The sequence below is a fragment of the Gigantopelta aegis genome, chromosome 9, assembly GCF_016097555.1.
Source record: "Gigantopelta aegis isolate Gae_Host chromosome 9, Gae_host_genome, whole genome shotgun sequence".
NCBI classification, from domain to species: domain Eukaryota; kingdom Metazoa; phylum Mollusca; class Gastropoda; order Neomphalida; family Peltospiridae; genus Gigantopelta; species Gigantopelta aegis.
The window spans coordinates 22,495,880-22,518,621 of NC_054707.1; the positions used below are offsets into that span (position 1 = coordinate 22,495,880).

Below are 22,742 nucleotides of genomic sequence, written 5' to 3' on the forward strand. Positions count from 1 at the left end.
TCGAACTGCTTGATTGGTTCCCAATCGGTTTAATGTGAAACACATGAACCAATTTAGTGAACATTGTTACTCTCTCTGGCTGAACGCATGTCGGGCTACTGTTTTTGATGGATAGGCCTTTATATGGTAGATTTTCCGTGTACTTTCTATTTTGGAGAGAATCACTGTTTACGCCGAGTAGCAGTATATTACACATTTTATTTTGGACAATCAAGCTGGACAATCAAGCTGACGACTGTGGTTCAAATCCCATCAAACCTGGATAACACATTCATTCATCTTTCTTATCTACCACCCTCTGCCTATCATTCTCATTATCTTAATAAAAACAAAAAAACTTTCCAATTTCTCCCACGATTTCAATATGTTTCGATCCTTTCTGTCAGTTTCCTCGGACTCTGTGTTCTGAGCTGTCTACACCATCGCCTGCCTGTCTCAACGTCCTCCACGGGTGCAGTTTCTGTGTATTTCCCTGTACCCACCTGGCATCCTCGTCCTCTGCCGCTAATAAAGCTGGTCTGACCCATGGCACTAACAACCGCCTGTAGTAGGGGTGCATAGTAGGTGGCTGCAAGTGCCTCTTTAAAATGTCAGAAGTAACTACTGAATACTTCCTGAAGTGGTCAGACTAAGTCCACAGCTAAAAGCTGATGGGGAATGGCAGGTGTGTGGCACAGATAGCCACAAGAGACAAGCACCTGTCGCGGTTGGAGAGACAAAGACTGGGATGTGGAGGTGGGCAGCGAAAGAAGTTGAAAGGTAGGAGGAGTTACCAGATCGGGAAGCAATGAGATGGAATTCAAAGGAGAGAAAGTAAAGGGGGCAGTGGGATAAACAATACATATATAAATATTATGTCAAGTTAATCATGACAACAATTATGTGTATTTGTTGATTACAGATAAATAATTTGTTTTAGTGAAATATGGCAAATATAATTATGATAATGCATCTTTAAGATAGCATTACATCAAATAGTATTTTACCGAGTCAAAGTTAGAAGCGCACCAAACCTTTAATTCCACAGTTAATGCTACCAGTCCTGCCATTGGTGATATATGTGGCAGTGTTTGTTGTGATAAAATGCTATTTCATTTGCCAGTAAATTCTTGTAATTTAATTTGAACTATAGATGTCAGTGTACCAGCTACTATTGTGCTTGGATCATATGCGGGGTCGTATTAAAAATATCAGCTTAACCCCCAATTGTTCTACGAATTACTTATAAGTGTATGTGTTGGTAGTATGTATATCCGTGGTGTATATGTTGATTAAAACGCTGTGCGTATCAAGTTTAGCAACATATGTTATGATTGTCGTGTATGTGATTTGATTTGGTGGCATGCACCCTAAAATATAGGTCGCTTTAAATTAAAGAAACGCTGCCCATTGGTCATTAGCAAAAACAATTATCTGCGTAGGACCTACATATTGTATAATATCATAAGCTAAAACCGTCCTCGGCGGTGTCGTGGTTAAGCCATCGGACATAAAGCTGGTAGGTACAGGGTTCGCAGCCCGGTACTGGCTCCCACCCAGAGCGAGTTTTAACGACTCAATGGGTAGGTGTAAGGCCACTACACCCTCTTCTCTCTCACTAACCACTAACAACTAACCCACTGTCCTAGACAGACAGCCCAGATAGCTGTGTGTTCCCAGGACAGCGTGCTTGAACCTTAATTGAATATAAGCACGAACATAAGTTATAATGAATGAATGGATACAAAACTAGACATGTATAGCAGTGCTATACATTTTGTTTTTTTATTTCCTTTTATAAATGAAAAAAAAAAAAGACCACAGAATAAGCAATGTTTAGTTTTAAAGTTTATTTTCATATATGATTAATAAATAAAAATCATACATAATTTCATATCCTAGAAGTTGACAAGGCACTCAGAAATACATACATATACATACACTGAGTTCACATTGTCGTGGTTAACTAATAACAAACAACATTGTCGACACAATAGTAACAAAGCACTTATTATGATGCAACATGAGTATGTAAATGATAAAGAAGAATTATTTCAAGAACTATTTTCTGAAATTCGTGGTTTTATGTCAAATTCGACTTCGACTGACCTTAAACCTACAATGCTAATAGATTGTTGAATTTATAAATATTCTTTTCACAATATTTAAGGTATAAAACATGTAGCACTTTTTGGAAACTAAAATATAGTCAGAAGTAAGTTGTGAATAACAAATGGTCAGACGTCGTTATCTCGACTTCTGTAAAGTTGACAGCCTCGAATATTTCGAATTCCAAATATTGTTATATGATATAATGTTCACCAGTAACTACTATGGTTATCTTGAACCACTGATATATCGATCCTTCAACGTGTTAATGAAGTTGATACTTACAACATTACCATTTTTTTTTTACTACTTGTCATAAATCATTCACCAATGATTGAATCAGTATCACTTACTCACAGCTATCGCTTCCGTTTAAATATCACAAATACACGTCATCTATTGCATATTTTGTTAAAACACATTGTTCAATATAAATATGGCACACTTAGTTTTGGAGTCAACTGTTAAAATGAGACATCAGTAGATTCTATAAATACCAAGTTTCAAATTCACATCTGGACTCAACGTAGGACAAGGCACAAAGACAAATTTGGACTCGTGGCAGAATATTTGTTTGTATCTCTTTTCTTACACTACTGACATCCAATAGACGATGATTAATACACCAGTGTGCTCTAGTGGTGTCGTTAAACAAAACAAACTAACTCTTCCACTAACCCTATAACATAATTATGATTTTGATAGGTAGTTCATGCGGCTGTGGTGTGTGCCCAAGAAAGCGAGCTTGAACCTAAGTCAAATATAAGCAGGAAAATACCTGCAGACGTATACTTTGTGGTCTTCAGAAATGTGGTATAAAGTTGTTTAATATTTAAAGCATGAATGCATTTGATGAGATTTGCATTTTGGTCTCGTTTCATTCACCAGGAAACATATGCAAATGAGGTATTTTAACATTGGTTCCACCTGCTTGTACCTTTCAGCTTACACATTACAGTAATTATATAAACATTTTCGTTGTCGTCGTTGTAGTTGTAGTTGTTTTTACACACAAATAAATTTGGCTACGAAAACAAGTCTTGCTCGCTATCTTTGCTGCAAATTAATCACAATGTTTATAAACATAATTGAAAACGAAAACAATAAAATACAACACTACACTGCACAAAAAAACATTGAGCAAAACAGTGAAATGGAGTAATGAATAAGGATACCTGAAATATAAACATTACATTTCGACAGAACCATTGAGGACCAACCTTGGTAAGTCGTAACATCCTATTTACAATATATACAGTTAAATCCCGTTGGCTCGAACCCCGATGATGCTCGAGAAAGTGTTTGACCCATCGGGTAGTTCGACCCAACCATTTGGTCACCAATGTGTAAGTGGAACTCGGGACTTCGTTTTTGGTTTGAGTGTTGTGGTGTATTCGACCATTCCGAGTTCGACCCAACGAGATTCTACTGTATTTTACAATACCGTAAATCCCTGAATGTAGGCTGGGTCTTGAATAGAAACCGCATCAGCCATATCTCTAACATATTAGAAATCGAAGTCAAGCATTGTACTAAACATTAGTTTGAAATAAACTATGGCTGGCAAAGAACAACCTGCGGTAATGCCACTCAATATGAACAACTGTCACGCCTATGCTAAGCGCAGACTGTCAACTGCCTGCTGAAAGTTGGCCAACTCGACCTTTGAGTTCAGACTAACAACTTGGCGTCGCTTTGAGTTGTGATGCGCGCTCAGACTAGCAACAAATATCGGGTCCGATTCGTGTTTTGAATCGGATACGACGGCCGTCGTAGAAGTCGTAAGAACGCTCAGACTAGCAACTGAACAGTCGTAGAAGTCTTGACAGGTAGTTGGCAGCCTGAGCTCAGTATTATTAACATATACATAATTACCAGCTCATAACTTATAGATAAATCTATTTTCATAAATTCCACTAATTATGTCCCAAATATTCAAAGCCGGCTTTCGATTTGCATTTAGGATTTCGAATAATCGCAGGGTTCAGAGTTTGAAACAGAAAGATCATCGGGTTGTAATGAGATATGTACGGTACGTGGAACTTTGATTTCGTAAATCTCTCTGCAGCGAACCTGCATTTATATTATTTGGCTCAGTCATACGTCATCGAATTCTAAGAATATGGCAAGAACAAATGGATTCACACAGTCTTCCTTTGAACAAAGATCAACAGGACATTGGTTTTATTAATATGATTTGATATATATTTGTATAGCACTATATATGCAATCTGTTTTTATCAAACATACACGGACAACAGTTGATAAATACACTCTCCGTAACACATCACGGGTTCGCTTCTTATAAAAGTCCAATTAGTTGCTGGATCGTACAGTGTTCGGCTGCCTCATTAATATTTATGAATTAGGTCAAGAGTTAATGATAGGTTTTCTTCAATAACACCCTAACTCCGCCCACAACTCCGCCCACAATGTCAGTGCTGACCAATCCACAAGGAGTTCGAACAGCTGCCACAGAGCAGCATTGTCTATCAGTTTTCCATCCTCGAGCTAGTACTCATTTACTATTTAAACTCTAGTAGCTCTATCTGTTGGCGCAATATCTTCATACTCTGACGTCATCACCTCTGTAGCGACGAAGGCATCTGAATTCCAGAGTCACGGTAAGAGTTTAGACTAACCACGGCAGCGTTCTCAATCCATTGTTTCAAATTAGAACTGTTAACGCATATTAACATTGTTTATGTGATCTGCCTTGGTGTTAGTAACTAATCAATAATGCTACGGAGTAAATGGACAAAAATACTCATTGTCCAATGAAATGTCTTCTAACAATATATAAACACTCATTGTCCAATGAAATATCTTCTAACAATATATAACTACTTTCTTGTCCAATGAAATGTTTTGTAACATTATATATACACACATTGGCCTGTGTAATTTTTATGATGTGTATGTACACACACACACACACACACACACACACACACACACACACACACACACACACACACACACATACATACTTGTTCTGTGAATTGTTTTGTAACATTATATATACACAACGCTGTCCTGTATAATGATGTGTGTTATGTGTGATATACATACATACGCGCACACTAAGTCAGTGAAATGTCTTGCAATATTATATATACACTATACACGCAATTGTCCAATGAGATGTTTTGTAAGAGTACAGAACACACACCGTCCAACAGAATGCCTTGTAACATACATAAACTCTTATTAACACACGTTGTATTATGCAGCTGACCCTAGATCACATGAAAGTATGATATCACAGTTCGTAGACTCTAGGGAGTGAAGGTGCCATTCAAGCGATCGTTATTTCAAACGCAAGATCCGCATCTTACAGATGGGTGTACAGGTCCTGCAAAGAAGAAGCAAAAGACATGTATTAGCGATACATATTCTGAGTATTTCAAGAAATAAATCGACCTAAAACTTCAGAATAAAACAAAGAATAACAATGCGACACTGAGTACATGTAGGTATTTGATAGAAGACAATGCATATATGTATAATGCATATTACGAAGTGGTTGGTGATATACCCAAAATCCACGTTGTAATGCCATACTTAACCCCACTTGTTGATAGTCTCAACATTTGTCTTTTCCGTATTTAAAGTGCCTAGCCGTATAAGGCTTATGTTTATTATCCCATTAGACCCTAAGGCCCGCCTACATCGTATACCATTCGCTATGACTTACACACCGATGTGATTGGTCGTAAAATAGAAGCATGGATCAATTATTAGCTGGCTTCTTTGAAAGATATGATGATCTCTCCTGACCCTTCTCTAATCAGAATCTTCCCGTGTTTACAAAATGATGCACATCACAAACATGGATCGCCTGGGCCCGTGCTTATTAAACATTTAGAGTCTTGACTCAATCTCAAACGATATCACACGCAATGCAATTTGTATGGCGTTGCCATGACGATAAAGTCTCAGACTCTATATGTCTTATGTCTAGACTTTAAAAGTTAGCCCGTGCTTATAAACCTTTAGAGTCCTAAACTCAGTCTCAAATGAGGTCACAGGTATGCAATTTGTCTAGAGTTGTCATGACGATAAAGTCTCAGATTCTATATGTCTTGAGTATAGACTCTAAAAGTTAGCCCGTGCTTATAAACCTTTAGAGTCCTAGACTCAATCTCAAATGAGGTCACAGGTATACAATTTGTCTAGAGTTGTCATGACGATAAAGTCTCAGACACTTAATTTTGTCTTGAGTCTAGATTCTAAAAGTTAGCCAGTGCTTATAAAATTCTTAGAGTCTAGACTCAGTCTCAAACGACGTCTCACGCAGTGCAGTTTGTATGGCGTTGATACGATGACAAAGTTTCAGACTTTATTAAAGTCTTAAGATCAGTTTTATAAGCACCAGGGCCCCGTTCCACGAAGGGATCTTAGCCCTAAGATCAACTTAAGTGCATAGGGTAGCTATGCGCCTACGGTAATCTTAGGGCTAAGATCGCTTCGTGGAACGGGGCCCAGGACAGGATCAACATACCGTACCAGACATGAGACTACTAATTAATAACTCATACAAACTCACCTCGTCTTGGGGCATGGTGACCTCTTCGTACGTAGGCAACGACATGTCGTCCTCGAACACGGGGTTGTCGTGCCCACTGGACACGTCATCGCATGAGGGGATCACGAACGTGACGTCAGAAGACAGACTTCCGGTCGACAAGGTAAGTAATGACGGATCCAAGCTAACCTGAAGAGAGTAACGACATTTACGAATGAAAATGAAGATCTTAATTAAAATGATCGACATCACGTTTTAATGTGATGTTCAAGCACGATAACCATGGCACGTAATAATCTTGGCTATATGGGCTGTTTGTCCAGGAGACGGACACAGACAGTCATAGAGACAGATAGGACGGAGAGAGGAAATTCGCTACATTGTTTTTCCATTCGCAGCAAGGGGTATACGATATGCATATACCAGTCGTGGGGCAATGGTTGGAATGTGAAAACGCAATGTGAATAGCAATCAATACTGGAATACAAACCCAGCGTCCAATGGCACCTACCACCCTGTTACTAATAATAAGACACTCCAGGATTGTGACTAACCTGCTTGGAAATTGACGGGCGTTCGTGTTCTTCGTCTGATGACGACGAGTCCATTGCTAGACTAGGGTGACTTCCCAGTGCGCTGGCCAACGCCAATGACGCAAAGCTCTCTAGTCCTGGCAAGATGCTGCTCTTTCTTCGTTTTCCTACAATAACAAACGTCTGTGTTAAAACATCTCTAAACAGAGACTTTACGGTAAACCTTATAGGCTAGGACAATTTCTCACTATTTAAGTAACAAAAATGTCAGCTTTTTTCCCCTAGGATTGATTTGTGTGTCACAAAACCAAATATTTGTTTCCTCGGTTCTATTTTCCTTTCATAGCACACAGTAAAAACACAGTACATCTAAAAAACATTGTGTTAAAAAGGCTCCATACATCCACGTTTCCACAAACCTGTCTTAATTTATTAATCGCATTAAAACTACAAACCATTTAGGGTATTGGAAATCGTACCCAAACTTTCTATATAAAGTAATTAAAAATGGCAGGATTTTACGCCATGGAATAGAACGTTAAAAATTAAAGTGTTGTTTTGTTTAACGACACCACTAGATCACATTCATTTATTAATAATAATTTTAACATATAGTCTTAGAGAGGAAACCCGCTACATTTTCCCATTAGTAGTAAGGGATCTTTTATACGCACCATCCCACGGAATAGAACGTTTGCATTTTCATAGTATTTTAATTATGCTTTTCGTAAGAAAAAGCTAGGTAGCACTTATTTAAATATAGTTAATTAGGCAAAAGGAATTTATGTCATCGGCATGAGAGTTACGACGTCCTCTAAGAATAATGACCATGTTTTGCTCACCCACGAGCAGAGATAAGTAGACGCTCCATCACACTTTTAACAGTGGATTATAATTAGAAAAGGCGGATACATATATTGTGTTTTAACATGCATTATATATGACATCCGTTCTGTGTCAACACTTAGCTTTACTTTGTCGTCAGTTTACAAAGAGACATGATTAATTTATTTTTCAAAACTGAATCCGCTGGGTCATTAAAACTTCATAGTTATTATATATATATATATATATATATATATATATATAATATATATATATATATATATATATATATATATATATATATATATATATATATATATATATATATATATATATATATATATATATACTAGTATACAATTTTAAGTTTAAAATTAAAATAAAACAAACAGAGACAAGTGCATTTATGTTGGTGGGTTTTCGTGGGGGGGGGGGGGGGGTTGTTTTTTTTTGGGGGGAAGTCACGGTATATACCATCATATTAAGACATAATACTAGTTTACTAACATAAAAATATGACGATGAGTTGTTTAAAGAAAAAACGAACTAATTTTAAAATGAAAATGACGTCACAAAATATATTACATGCATGCATGGGTGTTAGCTATAGGTAGTTAGTATACTAAGCTATTATTTTCTCACCACAGAGATGGATCTGTATTGTTGTTTAAACTAATTAAACCTGACCTCTAACTTGAGAAAAAGTTTCGAATTATATCAGGATTGGGGGCGGTATTTAGCTCAGTCGGTTGAGCGCTTGCCTGGGGTATTTGCGTCGCGAGATCGAACCACATCGGTGGACCCATTCAACTGATTGGGTTTTCCTCGTTCCAACCAATGCACCACAACTGGTCAAAGGTCATAGTATGTGCTTTTTTGTTTGTGGGAAAGGATGTGAAAGATACCTTGCAACATTAATGTAGCGGGCTCCCTCTGATGACTGTATCAGAATTACCAAATGATTGACATATATATATATATATATATATATATATATATATAAAGGACTGCATCAAGAGTCAATTTATTCTTATTATTTTAACATTTGAGTTAAGAGTGTTTTAGAAATGAAAAGGTGGTGGAGGGGTGATGTAATTGGGTATTATTTGCATTTTAAATTATTTCAGCAAATAACTTAGGTCGGGTACTTGTAACCAGTCCATTAATCTCATGACCACTGCTGATTCTTGTAAAAAGTCAACAAGACGGTTTTTGTTTTCTTCCTTTGTTACAATGCAACTAGTTTAAAGTTCCTATTTGTTTTACTGAATTATGCGTAATAAAACAGGCATTGGCTTTATAAAATTTAAAACCCCCACCTATGTCTGATTACTTATGACTTTTAAATGGGGGGCCCAGTGGTAAAGAGCTCGCTTGATGCGCGGATGGTTTGGGATCGATCCCCGTCGGTGGGCCCATTGGGCTATTTCTCTTTCCAGCCAGTGCACCACGACTGATATATGAAAAACCGTAGTATGTGGGATGATGCATATAAAATATTCCTTGCTACTAATGGAAAAATGTAACGAGTTTCCTCACTAAGACTGTATGTCAAAATCACCAAATGTTTGACACCAAATAACCGATGATTAATAAATCAGTGTGATCTAGTTGTGTTGTTAAACTTTTGAATGGGGAAGAAGAAAACAAATAATAGTCCAGACTTTCGGTCGCCATGAAGTAAATGTATTAGCTGTGACGCCGGCGTGTCACATTCACAGGTATATGATTATCGATGACGTATAACAATAGTTAGCCACCACAGATTCAACTCATTCATGTTCTCAACTTAGCACAGTGACTAATGCCCGATGGTCTCCAGCTGATCAAAGGTGGTGTGGGTTAATAAACAATTACCTTGTGACAGGTGTAAGACAAGGCACCGTTATATCATCGATCATTTTGATGATAATGACGTCGATTCCATTCATCGTGGCACCAAAATATAGGAGACATGATGGACGGCGATTAATCAAAATTTTATTCGTGGGTTCCATAGTGCATTCGTGTTATTTAGTAAATACTGTTATTAGGTTTGCGATTTATATTAATTTGGGATAAAAAAATAAACAAATATTAAAAGTATTCGCCCAGAATGATTTATTACTGAACATGGAAAGAGTAAAAACGCATTGTATATTCCTTTAAGGATCCGACTAATACTTGACTTTAACCTAACCTCACGCAATTATTAACTGTGCGTTTGTGTTTGTGTGTACGTATTCGTCACTAGGAACATATAGCATCGATTTCAAGTTGCAACCAAGAAATATTAAGCACATTACTACCTAAAATAAAGCCCACCTCAAAGTTATTGCATAATAATAATTACCGGGTCTTTTGCGACTGGACAAAGCGGACATTTCTAAACTAATTGGACAGTTTTTGTATTTTTATGGAGGCTACTGTCTCTTGACTTCCGCGTTTACCATGATCTTGGGAATGGGCCCCACTATTGCGACTGAACAAAACGGACATTTGTAAACTAATTGGACAGTTTTTGTATTTTTTATGGGGGCTACCTGTCTCTTGACTTCCACGTTTACCATGATCTTGTGAATGGGCCCCACTATTGCGACTGAACAAAACGGACATTTGTAAACTAATTGGACAGTTTTTGTATCTTTATGGGAGCTACTGTCTCTTGACTTCCACGTTTACCACGATCTTGGGAATGGGCCCCACTATTGCGACTGAACAAAACGGACATTTGCAAACTAATTGGACAGTTTTTGTATTTTTTATGGGGGCTACCTGTCTCTTGACTTCCACGTTTACCACGATCTTGAGAATGGGCCTGCCTATGTTGGATTGAGAAGCCAGTCTGTTAGGCAGGATAGTCAGGCCCCGTCATGGCATCGCCTACAAACCACATACGTGTGATGTCAGTAACGATTTGAGTGTAGATGCTAGATTTTTGTTTAGGCACGGGACCTAGAAAGACCATGCGCATCACCCTCAGCTATCAGTCCATAGTCCTTGCCACAGAGAACGCCTTTTTTCATACTACGGAATTTACTACAAGTTCTTATTTATAAGCCGAGTGTTTTCTAAATTACACACAGAAATAGTATTTTTTTATTATTTCCAAAACACTTTTAGTTTTCTTCTTATGTCAAACAAATTGAAATTATTTACAAAATAAAAGGATGGGATGAACTATAGATATAGCTGTGATATAAAACGTAAACCTGGAACCCTCGGACGTTATTACACCACACTATAGACTATTTCTGGCTAGGATTGTGCCACCAGACAATTAATATTAATACACAAAGGTGTAAACAAACAACAAGAATTATAACAAAAACAAACAATGCTTAATATCCGTGTGTTAGTTGTGTTAATGTTATAAGTACTATGATGGTTAATTGTAATTAGACCAAACATCCTGTAAACTAATAACAGTAGAAATGTGCGATTGCCAATTAAGCTAGCAAAACCGAAAGGACCGACATTGCTTTCTCATCACACACTTGAAGGGAATAGACCGGCCTCGATGGCACAGCGGTTATGCCATCGGATTACAGGCTGGTAGGTACAGGGTTCGCAGCCCGGTACCGGCTCCAACCCAGAGCGAGTTCTTAAGGGCTCAATGGGTAGGTGTAAGACCACTACACCCTGTTCTCTATCACTAACCACTAACCAACTAACAATTAACCCACTGTCCTGGACAAACATCCCAGATAGCTGAGGTGTGTGCCCAGGACAGCTTGCTTCAACTTTAATTGGATATAAGCACGAAAATAAGTTGAAAAGAAAAAGAAGGGGAATAGCATTGGTGTCTGTGATGCTGTTAGTGACTCAATATCACACCAATGATGGTACATGGTGTTTTGTGAAAGACGAATACACTAAACGGTATTCTTAACTCCAGGATGGACAATACATGTAGTGTCAATACATTTCAGACTCCCGAGCTAAATGGCTTTCCACGGGCAGAGATCAGTCATGCTTTACCTAATGACTTATTCACGAACAACAAGTTTGGTCTCATCCCACGTAGTCAGTTCAATTATTCATTGAAACTTGGAGCAATAACTGGTTATCAGAAATAAATACAAATAACATGCTGGAAAACCCATATGTAACCGTTTTCCAGACAAATAGAGATATACCAAAAGGAGAGAGAAAGAGTAAATGTACCCATAACCAATACCATACCCCGAGTTCTTCCACCACACAACTGAAAGCCCAAACCTAGTACAAACCTATTATGGAAGTTCTCTTTTTCTTTGACCAGTAATCTAAAGAAACCAGATAGAATCATATGTCTTTTGTCTTGGCAGTATACATACTTTGATATGATTTTGCTTTGAGGCCGATTGTACTATACATTGTATGAGAAATGCATTTACTATAAAACATTTTAATTAGAACTACATTTAACACAGAGTTCACAATATATATATGAATTTAAAATTAATGAACAACTACTTTTGTCTGACTCAGTATCACAGGAAAGGTAGGGGTATTTGGTTAACATCACGTCAGTACGGTTTAAATGTTGGCTCCTTATATATCATAATGTTATGGTTATTTCCATAATTGTTCAATATAATCCGAGAGAACACTAGCTGTCTCCACAAATTTAAAATGGCTCAGAATATTGTTAACAGAACAGTCGATTAAATTTTGTGAACAAAACATCATGTCCCCACCCCTCCCCAATAACTAAATTGCGGCCTTCTCTAACTGATATTAATCGTTATATACATATATCTATGCCCCCAACCCTGATTCGAATATAAACTATTTTTGACGGGTCTGGGACAATTTCGGTTTTTGGGGGTAAATTCAAACTCCTTTTATACCTGTCGTACAGTAATCACACTAATAAAAAAAGTAAAGTTTGTTTTATTTAACGACGCCACTAGAGCACATTGATTTTTAATCTTATCATCGGCTATTGGACGTCAAACATATGGTCATTCTGACACTGTTTTTAGAGGAAACCCGCTGTCGCCACATAGGCTACTCTTCTTTACGACAGGCAGCAAGGGATCTTTTATTTGCGCTTCCCACAGGCAGGATAGCACAAACCATGGCCTTTGTTGAACCAGTTATGGATCACTGGTCGGTGCAAGTGGTTTACACCTACCCATTGAGCCTTGCGGAACACTCACTCAGGGTTTGGAGTCGGTATCTGGATTAAAAATCCCATGCCTCGACTGGGATCCGAACCCAGTACCTACCAGCCTGTAGACCGATGGCCTGCCACGACGCCACCGAGGCCGGTTCACACACTAATAATGTCTAGACTATAACGAGAAATAAGGTGACTATCGTACCTCCGGGACCACAGGCGTGGATCTCTTTTTCTGTAGCGCCGTGTTTTCTACAAACTCCCTGAAGATGCTTAGTTTCCAACTGAAAACAATAAAAAGAAATAAAACATCTTTGTTAGTATATCCGTGTGCGTTTTCGTGATCCACTGGGGGTGTGGGGTGAGGTGGGGTGGATTGTGTGTGGATGTTATGTGTCAATACCTCCCAAATCACATCTCATTTTTCGCCCATCAGCTTACATATTTTCCTGTCACCCTAAACACAACTAATAGACAATTTGGTCGCCACCAGCCCCATCTGACCTCAGACCACAATTAATTTCGCTATATGTTTCTATATAGCCTTAGTGGCTATAACATTTTTATTAATATCAGCAGGCCCATGGATTTTTGTATGTACCTTTGCCTGCCTGGGGGACACATACCTTGAAAAGGACAACCCCTGTTGTCCAGCTCTTTCTCCCAGCATATTGGTTTAAACAGACACACCCTCTAAACCAGGCCGGAGTACACCCATTTTACACAAAAAGAACTACTTTTGCATGGGCCGGAATTACCACAAACAAGTCTTCAATGTCAACAAGTTACACATGTTTACAAACTACATGCTCTCCCCTGTCACTTCAGTCAAACAGTTGCCACTTCATAGCTGTCTGCCATAAAATAACCACAGTCAAACAGCAGACTACTTGCGCGGTCAAATTTCTGGATTTTGGACAACCAAATGGGAAGATAACTGTAATCTGAGGCCATCTCTTAACCCCAATATACAATCCTGGCTACGCCTGTAATGTGTTGCTCGTTAAGCACTCGGGCACACATACGTTTGGGGCGAGATGTAGCTCAGTGGTAGAGCGATTTCACTGACGTGCAGTGGGTCACAGAATCGATCACCTTCGGAGGAAACGTGGGGTCTTGTCTCGTCCCAACCAGTGCCCCGCTATTAGTATAACAAAGGTTGTGATGTGTACATTCCTCTCTGTGATAAAGTGCACATAAAAGATCCCATGCGGCTGTTTGATACACAATTACAAATTATTTCAGTGCTGACTTTACATTCCTTCTGTTACATATAACAGTAACACTAAGTGCTGAGCAATTCCATACCTTGTATGAATTTGACTTTTCAGCAAGTTCTCTCGTCTTCTTTACCGAGCCCCTCAATCTCTGTTTAATGATCTTCAGTTGGACATGGTCTTTCTGTTGTATGACGAGGACAAAACCTGAAAATAAAATGAGTGAATGTTTGACCTCCAATAGCCGATGGTTAATTAATTAATGTACCCTAGTGGTGTCGTTAAACAAAACAAACTGTCCCATTAGTGGACAGTTTTATCTGACAATTTTCTGTCAAGATAGGTTTTTTTTAATGGCAGTCCAGTCAGTGTTTAAAGGTTCGAGTTTTTGTGTATTTGTTTATTCTTAAGCTATCCAGTTTCAGACACAAATGGATCATGATTATCATAATATGTAAAATGCCAAAATAATAGTATCAAGGTTCGCTCGTATTTATGTTTACGTATTATAGCTATTACAATAGATAGTTGATAGTTAACGTGCCTCAACAATAAACTTACTATTCACTATCCTGACCACTCGCCAGGGAAGAATGAAAATCAAAATGGTGGCAGCTTCCGTTCCAGGTTTCGCCCAGATTCCTTCCCAGAAGGCAACATCCAGGGACCATGACACAGCAACGACGAAACAGTCAAAACACTAAAATGGAGAATAACGATTGTTAAATATTGGTGGCTAAGTAGTAATTTGGTACAACATTTATGCTGAAAGATTGATACTACTTAAACATTCCCATGTCCACTTAAGATTTTGGCATGTATACCCGTGACATGAATCATAGGCTACATCAGTTCTTGGTCATGGTCATTGAGTGGGTTAAAAACAAATATCAATATTTAAATACGCAGTTTGATACTCTATCTCTCTCTGTCTGTCTGTCTGTCTGTCTCTCTCTCTCTCTCTCTCTCTCTCTCTCTCTCTCTCTCTCTCTCTCTCTCTCTCTCTCTCTCTCTCTCTCTCCGTGTCTCTGTCTTTGTCTCTGTCTGTGTCTGTGTCTTTCTATATGTATGTCTCTCTCTGTCTCTCTTTCTGTCTATCTATGTGTGTCTGTATCTCTTTGTCTCTGTCTGTCTCTTTCTGTTTGTGTGTGTGTGTGTCTCTCTCTCTCTCTCTCTCTCTCTCTCTCTCTCTCTCTCTCTCTCTCTCTCTCTCTCTCTCTCTCTCTTTCTGTCTTTCTCACTCTGTGTGTCTCTCTCTGTCTCTCTCTATATATCTATCTGTCTATCTACCCCTCCCTTCCTTTCTCTCAGCATGTGACGGAACGCTTACCTCGAGTTTGTGGTGCAGAATCTTTCTTCCCATTGCAAATGATTTCAATATTGTCTGAAAGTAACAAAGAAAATTTCAAAGTTCTAGTGTGATTCTCTGTATGATTTCTGCTGAATGCCAAAACACAACGATATCGCTGGTGCTTCATGTGCACAAGTTTGTGATATAGCAATACTTGAATCAGAAAAAAAACTACAATCTTGTTTTTTTAAATTTGGATTTGGTGTATTTAACAGATAGTAACACCATGCGGTACCGTGTTAACCATATATAAGACGTTTAGCATATATCACACCATATTCATTTGAAGTTTGAATATCGCCGTACCATTTTATAACATTTACTAACAGAAAATACAAAAACACCTGCAATTTTAATAAACGTGTATGTGATGGTGCCGGCGGCAACTTTAGAAAAAAATAATGAAAATTATCTATTGTAAATGATTAAATAATGAAGATATAGTAGAGATTGCTGCATTAAGTGTGGTGAATTCTAACCTACAGCAACAGAACTGACAGGATGGCCATACTGCTCAGATGGAAGGTGTGGATAGAAATTAATGAAGATTACCTAATCTAACTGATTTAAGATTGAATAATGAAGATATACAAGAGATTGCAGCTTTATCATTGTACAATGTAGTGAGTTCTAACCTCTAGCAACAGAGCAGACAGGATGGCCATACTGCCCAGATGGAAGGCGTGTGTGAGTTCCTCCAGCAAAGAGTGTTCCTCCGCTTTCCCGTGAGAGTCCGAACCAGCAGATCTTTTCTGTCTACCTCTGAGGAACCTGTTCGCAGAGTCTCCAAACTTGGTTCTGTTTTCTCTCCTCCTCGTCGCGTCCTGGTCGTTAGCGCCGTGCTGAGATCGGCCGAGGTCGACAGGAAGAGAATGGCCCACGATGCTGTGACTCCCGAGTCCAGTGAAGCTGCCATGGTTTCCTTCCGTGAGGATCTCGTAGATCTTTTCCAAATTCATGTAGTCGTAGTGGCTCGAGTTGAGGCGGGGTATTTCCACTATGAGCACTTTCGTCAGGTTGGCGTCTAGTTCGTGCCATTCGTGCAGTTCCTCTTTAAAAATAAAAGGACAAGACAATTTAGAGATGATTTTACATGATTATTATATTAGGCTTGTAAAGGTGATCTGACCATTACTCGAGGGCTCTTCAATACGAACAAGAGTCTACTCTAAAGTTAACCATGCGACTTGTTACATCAGTTTAGAAGGACTGAAATCCATATTTGATAAATATTATCCTAAATATTGTCTTTGAAATAATGAGCCCAAATGTACAGAAGCAAAATGTTTTGGATTCGACTTAGATCTATCTATTTTGAATAATAAAACTATAAAATAAAAATGAACTATTTGATATATGTATCTGAGATAAGCCTGAAATCGTCAAAATCCCTGCATCAGTGTCCACTATTTGGCAAATACAATTTTGCTAATTACTGATTCTATTTTGGAAAGAAATGTCAGCGAAATTGGACATTACATTATGAACACGTTCATTAGAAAGAAGCAATAAAAATATTGACTTATTGTTAACCATTGCTACTAAACTACTGATTTTAAACTTGCGTACAGAAGTATCAAAATAACCAAATATAACTGTGCATTGTTAGCATGCAAAAAGCAAAAAAATTATTTTTAAAAGCCCCCGTCATTTAAATGCAAACATAAATTGTATTTTGTTTTAAAATGCTGACTCAAATTATTTTCCAGCTTCCCCTTTGCGACACGTTTCTGGCAAACAAACTATTACTCAAAAGAAACAACTATAAAGTAACGAGCAGACGGGGCCATATCTTCTTGACGCATATCTATAAATACAAGCAAATGACGGTTTAGTTGCACAGTGTGACTCGATGTGAACTGAACGTGCACAGTAGGTACTGAGCTACACTCCCTGGTCTCTGTAAATAATCTTCTACCCACTGGGCTAATTAGATCCCACAAATACACCGCTATCTGGAGACTCGGTGTGTGCTGCACGACAGAGTTCTCCACTGGCCTGTCGTGTAACTTCACAGTGGGAAGTTTAATATACGGTCTTGGTGTTACTGTACTACGCCCTGGTATGGAGAGATTTGAGAATACAATTATACTGAAAACACATTTCTCACAAAAAAACTTTGAATTTTACTTTTTGTGGTTTTAATATTTTTGTTTTTTGTTTTTTTTGTTATGCGTTTATAATCTGGACTAAGAATGAAGTCCAGTGGCTAATTACAGTAGGACACCAAATAGACGAGTTTAATATTCACTTTCTAAATCTAAGGTTTGACATCGCGAATGTACGAAAATACCTTATGAAACATCGTAAGGCTGTAGGTGGTCTCAACATGTTGTGTTGGTTCAGAGTTAAACTTGGGACCAAATCCTAAAGTTTTGTAAACATGATTCTAGATAATTCGTTTACACGCATGACCAGTTTAATACACTTGGTTGCTAACTCTTAGTAAAGTGACTTGTCGATCAGACATGAGTCTGACGTTTCACCAAATTGAAAAATTAAACAATTTGAAATAAAACTATACTTATTGCTCTAACATCTAGATCTGACACTCGTCCAGTATCCAAGATGGTGGGTACATAAAACAGACTCAAAATCAGAGTTAAGTGAATAACGATATAAGTATTTCCCTTAACAACTAGATCTAACACTCGGCTACATAGTGGGTATATAGAACGGACTCAGGCGCAGTGCTAAGTGGATAGCCATATACAAATAAAACATCGTGTCCAGGAAGACGACTTTGGCCAATAAAAAAAAATATGTGCCTACCTTTCATGATAAGGATATCACAGATGATTTGTCCGATAACACACGAGGCGTCCAGTGCCGCTAAGGTGCTCACCAAAATGAGGACGACATGGGTATGCAGAAGAATCGACAACCGCTTCCGGAATCTGGAGAAACAAGATGGCGACTTTGAAGAATTCTTGTCATGCTTTTTTGCAATCGTTACCTGTATGACTGTCATATTAATTATTGTTCTTTTCTTCGTGTTTTACAGGTGTAATATCTGTGCTCCAGAAGTGTCTCCAAATCGATTCTATTATATTGCAATATGTTTTTGTTAAGATAGAATATTAAGAGAATGTTAACACGTTTTCGTCTTTTCATTTAATATTAAAATATTAAATATTCTGGTTTCAGTATCGTAACGTATTGACAAATATGCAGATTTTAAATACATTAACAATTCGAATCTTGTAGCCATTTAAATACCTGTGATATGAATTATTACTCATGTCATGATATCGTAATCTATTACTTGATTACTAATAATTTAACTGATATACAATAGAAAATGAATATTCAAAAATGTATCATAGTCTCTATGCGTTTGAAGGTGCGTACAATGAACTGGCATGTTTTGTCCTCTAAAAGATCGTTACATTATATATCTCTTAGAACTCTCCACTCCTTAAATAAGTATTTATATTGTGTACGATGTATTTTGTCATACATTAGTGTTGTTGTTTTTGATTAATTTTGTTTTCTTAACGGCAGTTATACAAAAAAAAGATATGTATTTTTTTTTCTTGCTGCTGTTGGTGTTAAACGCGGAATGCATGCATTGTATGTATACTGAAATGCGTTACAAAAAGCAACCGCAATAATTCACGATTGGTTATAACCTTTGAATCTGTCACCAAATCAAACAATGACTGCAACAGTGAACTGTTACATTAAAGACTTTGAACAGGAGCAAGGAGTTTTAGACCACAAAACTACACTGACTTAAAACATTAATGCACAATATCGTTACGCTTGTTACAATTGTTACAGTAAACACTGTAAAGATATTGACCCGAGTGTGTTGCCGTTGTTGAGATGTTACACCGTGCCTAGTTAATATCTTCTATGTATCACCCGGTACCGTCTATTATCACAACAAGAGCTATGCTGCAAGCTGTTATCACTAAAAAGTTCTATGTACAGCAATGTTAAACACCCAAACTCCCGCCTGTCAACGTGACGGAGTGCTACAAAGTAGCAGACGACACAGCCTTAAGATGGTTGTCGTCTGCTGTTTGTTCTCGACGTGAACAAAACACATGTAAAACAAGCCAAGCTCTGTGTTCTTCGTCTTGTGGTAATCTTTCCAGTTAGACGTGGAGCACGAAAACACAAATCGCTAGAAATAGTTACTGGCTGAGATAGGCCGTTACGAAACAGTGAAACTGTTATTTTGGGATCTTTGTCAGGGTCAAGTACGATTTGGATGGTATAAAAAGTAAGCTTAGTATTTAATTTCTGGCTATTTTTAAACAGCGATATTCTCAATGTGGATTCAGGCACACGGCGACTTTAAGGGGGAATTATGTTAATTATTGTTGCACTATTTGTTTGACCTTTTTTAGTGGATGTAGTCCGGGTCATGGTATCAGTGCAGAAACAGTCGTTTGTTACGTACACGTCATATTGTTTGTTCCTCGTGTACAATTTACAAAAAGTTAAAGTTTGGTTTGTTTAACGACACCACTAGAGCACATTGATTTATTAATCATCGGTTATTGGATGTTAAATATTTGGTAATTTTGAGATATAGTCTTAGAGAGAAAACCCGCTACATTTTTCTCCATTAGTAGCAAGGAATATTTTGTATGCACCATCCAACAAACGGGATGGCGCATTTGATATACCAGTCGTGGTGCACTGACCGCGCATCAAGCGAGCGCTTTACCACTGGGCAACGTTCCGCCCAACAGTTTACAATGTAGCATCTCTAAAATTAAATTTTTATCGACTGACGTATTACGAGGTCTCACTTCTTTTTTTCCAAAACGCATAAAAAAGGAGTTTGCCTTCTTCATTTCCTATATTTAAATTTTGAACGGGTGTCTAAGAAAAGTGTTTTAACGTAACTGTCAGTCCGTATCATCATTTCAAATCTAACTATCGGAACTGTATCCTTGCAGAACTAATTAACCAAATTAATGTTGAGATTGCGTGGGGAAATTAAAAGCAAAAGTGTATAGCCAGTAAAATCTAAGTGTCCAAACTTAAATTATTCAAGAAAGCTGTCATTTTGATCAAATGAGTCGGGTACTTTTATTATATAATATGAACTATGAAACAATTTTAATGACACCCCAGCACGTAGAACAAATTAGTTTTTGAGAATCTCTGTGTTATAATAAAAGAAAAATGAAATATCGGATCGTGTATACAGAAAGACATGACATGTTTGTTTTTATCTCTGTCGCTCACCTACATTCATTGTGTTTATTTATCCCAGACAGTAGAATAAATAATAGCAGGATATATTTTTAGCGTGACATGTATACGTCGAAAATAAAAAGCATCAGACACAAAATGTATGTAAGCGGAAGTAGCCTGCAACCCACACACTAGAGGTGAGTAAATATAAAATAAACAATGGAAATTCCCATAAAAACATGGAGTTATTTATAGGTCATCCTCACTTAAAAACTACTTACCTTGCAATATTAGCTAGCCAGACTAATGGTGTGTTGGAAGGGGAGGGGGGGGGGTGTGTGTGTGTGGGGGGGGGGGGTCTGGAGTGGTTGGTTTTTGAAAGCTGTGAATTGCAAAAAAAATATTTAATGCCTATGTTTTCTTCTGATATAATAATGATTATGGTTATTCTATTTTCATTACATCATTGTCAGTGTTGAACAAGGATGTTACATTCTTGCTTTTTACATATTATTAGTTAATATTATTTCAATATCTGAAATGCAGAACAAATAAAAGACTAAACTTCACATTAAAAGGTCATACCGAATGTCTCATTTCGATTGTTTCATTCCGTTTGCTTTGTTCTTTTTATGCACTTATGGATATTTGTTGCTGTTATTATTATTATTATTATTATTATTATTATTATATTCGTTTCACCCAAAACAAAATATTTGTGTCTTATACAATGACATTTTCATGACAAACTTTTGGGTTTTATTTAAAGATTTATCTTTGGTAAGTAACGAATACTGTTACGTGGTCATACCTACCGGGGGGGGGGGGGGGGGGGGGGGGGGGGACAGTTATGCCACCAGAGATAAGAAACTAGCCACAACTAAAAACAAAAAACCCCTACAAAACAACAACAACAACAACGAACCAAACAACCAAACAACCAACAAACAAACAAAACGTTTTGTTTTGTATGTGAAGACACTATGAACAATACAACTCCCTAGTTACTTTAGTCTAGATACGGCCCTTATATAAACGTTGTAACTGAAATTAAAGTGAGAATTTTTAGATATTATAATAAGAGGCATACGTTTGTATTGTTTAAAGGCACCTCTAGTGCACACTGATTTACTGGGCATTGGATGTCAAACATTTGATAATTCTGACATATAATCGTAGAGGCAACCCTCTCAACGATCACTTGATCATTGTTGTTGGTGTCTTTGTGGTTAGTTGCACGGGTGTACGTTGTTAGCTTTTAATTGTTCTATTTATTCACATACTTTCCCATATACATTTAATATATATATATATATATATATATATATATATATATATATATATATATATATATATATATATATATATATATATATATATATATATATATATATTATATGCTGTGCATGATGGTAAAAAAAAAGTTAAAAAATAAAAATTATCTATACAGTATCTGCGTTTTATTTTTATTTTTATTATTAAATACTTATTATGCAATGTTGCATTTAAATTGAATGTTTAAAACGTAACTTCTTTTCATGGTTTTTTTTCTTCAAAACTGAACTTGCATACAATCTTATATATCTCCATTGACACTAACTTCAGATTATTGAAATACATGTATTATTTTGTATATTTGTAATGTCTAATAATTATATTTTAAAATGTGATGTTCGATTGATTATAAATTAAACACAAGCGTATTATTGCGTTTCTTTTGTAGTCTAGTATAATTACTATAAACTACTACATTTATATTACAAACTGACTAATTTAACTTTTCAGAATGTGGATGATATTTGTTTTGTTTCTAATACCCTGTAGAACTTTACACGGACAGGTGTGATAATTCAAATTAATAATTTAAACTTTCCGTATAGAAACTAGGTTCACGCCAAACTGTGTTGTAAGGACACTCATTTGGAATATTTAAACATAACCTCAAACACACACTGTA

The 22,742-nt window shown here is 37.2% G+C and overlaps 1 protein-coding gene across 2 annotated transcripts in view; it reads right to left on the reverse strand.

Annotated features, from left to right (window-relative positions):
- Positions 1-1,826: 1,826 nt before the first annotated feature.
- LOC121380462 overlaps positions 1,827-22,742 on the reverse strand; it is a 36,002-nt gene continuing 15,086 nt past the window's right edge. Inside the window, exons 2-11 of one of the 2 annotated variants that reach the window (XM_041509280.1) lie at positions 18,401-18,525; positions 16,264-16,679; positions 15,608-15,661; positions 14,839-14,977; positions 14,369-14,484; positions 13,266-13,344; positions 12,186-12,221; positions 7,171-7,316; positions 6,638-6,805; positions 1,827-5,443 (exon numbers count right to left, since the gene is read on the reverse strand). In XM_041509280.1, coding sequence (XP_041365214.1) covers positions 5,423-5,443; positions 6,638-6,805; positions 7,171-7,316; positions 12,186-12,221; positions 13,266-13,344; positions 14,369-14,484; positions 14,839-14,977; positions 15,608-15,661; positions 16,264-16,679; positions 18,401-18,525 — 1,300 coding nt within the window. In that variant the 3' untranslated portion in view covers positions 1,827-5,422. The remainder of the gene's footprint in view (positions 5,444-6,637; positions 6,806-7,170; positions 7,317-12,185; positions 12,222-13,265; positions 13,345-14,368; positions 14,485-14,838; positions 14,978-15,607; positions 15,662-16,263; positions 16,680-18,400; positions 18,526-22,742) is intronic. The other variant, XM_041509281.1, reaches the window with a different exon arrangement.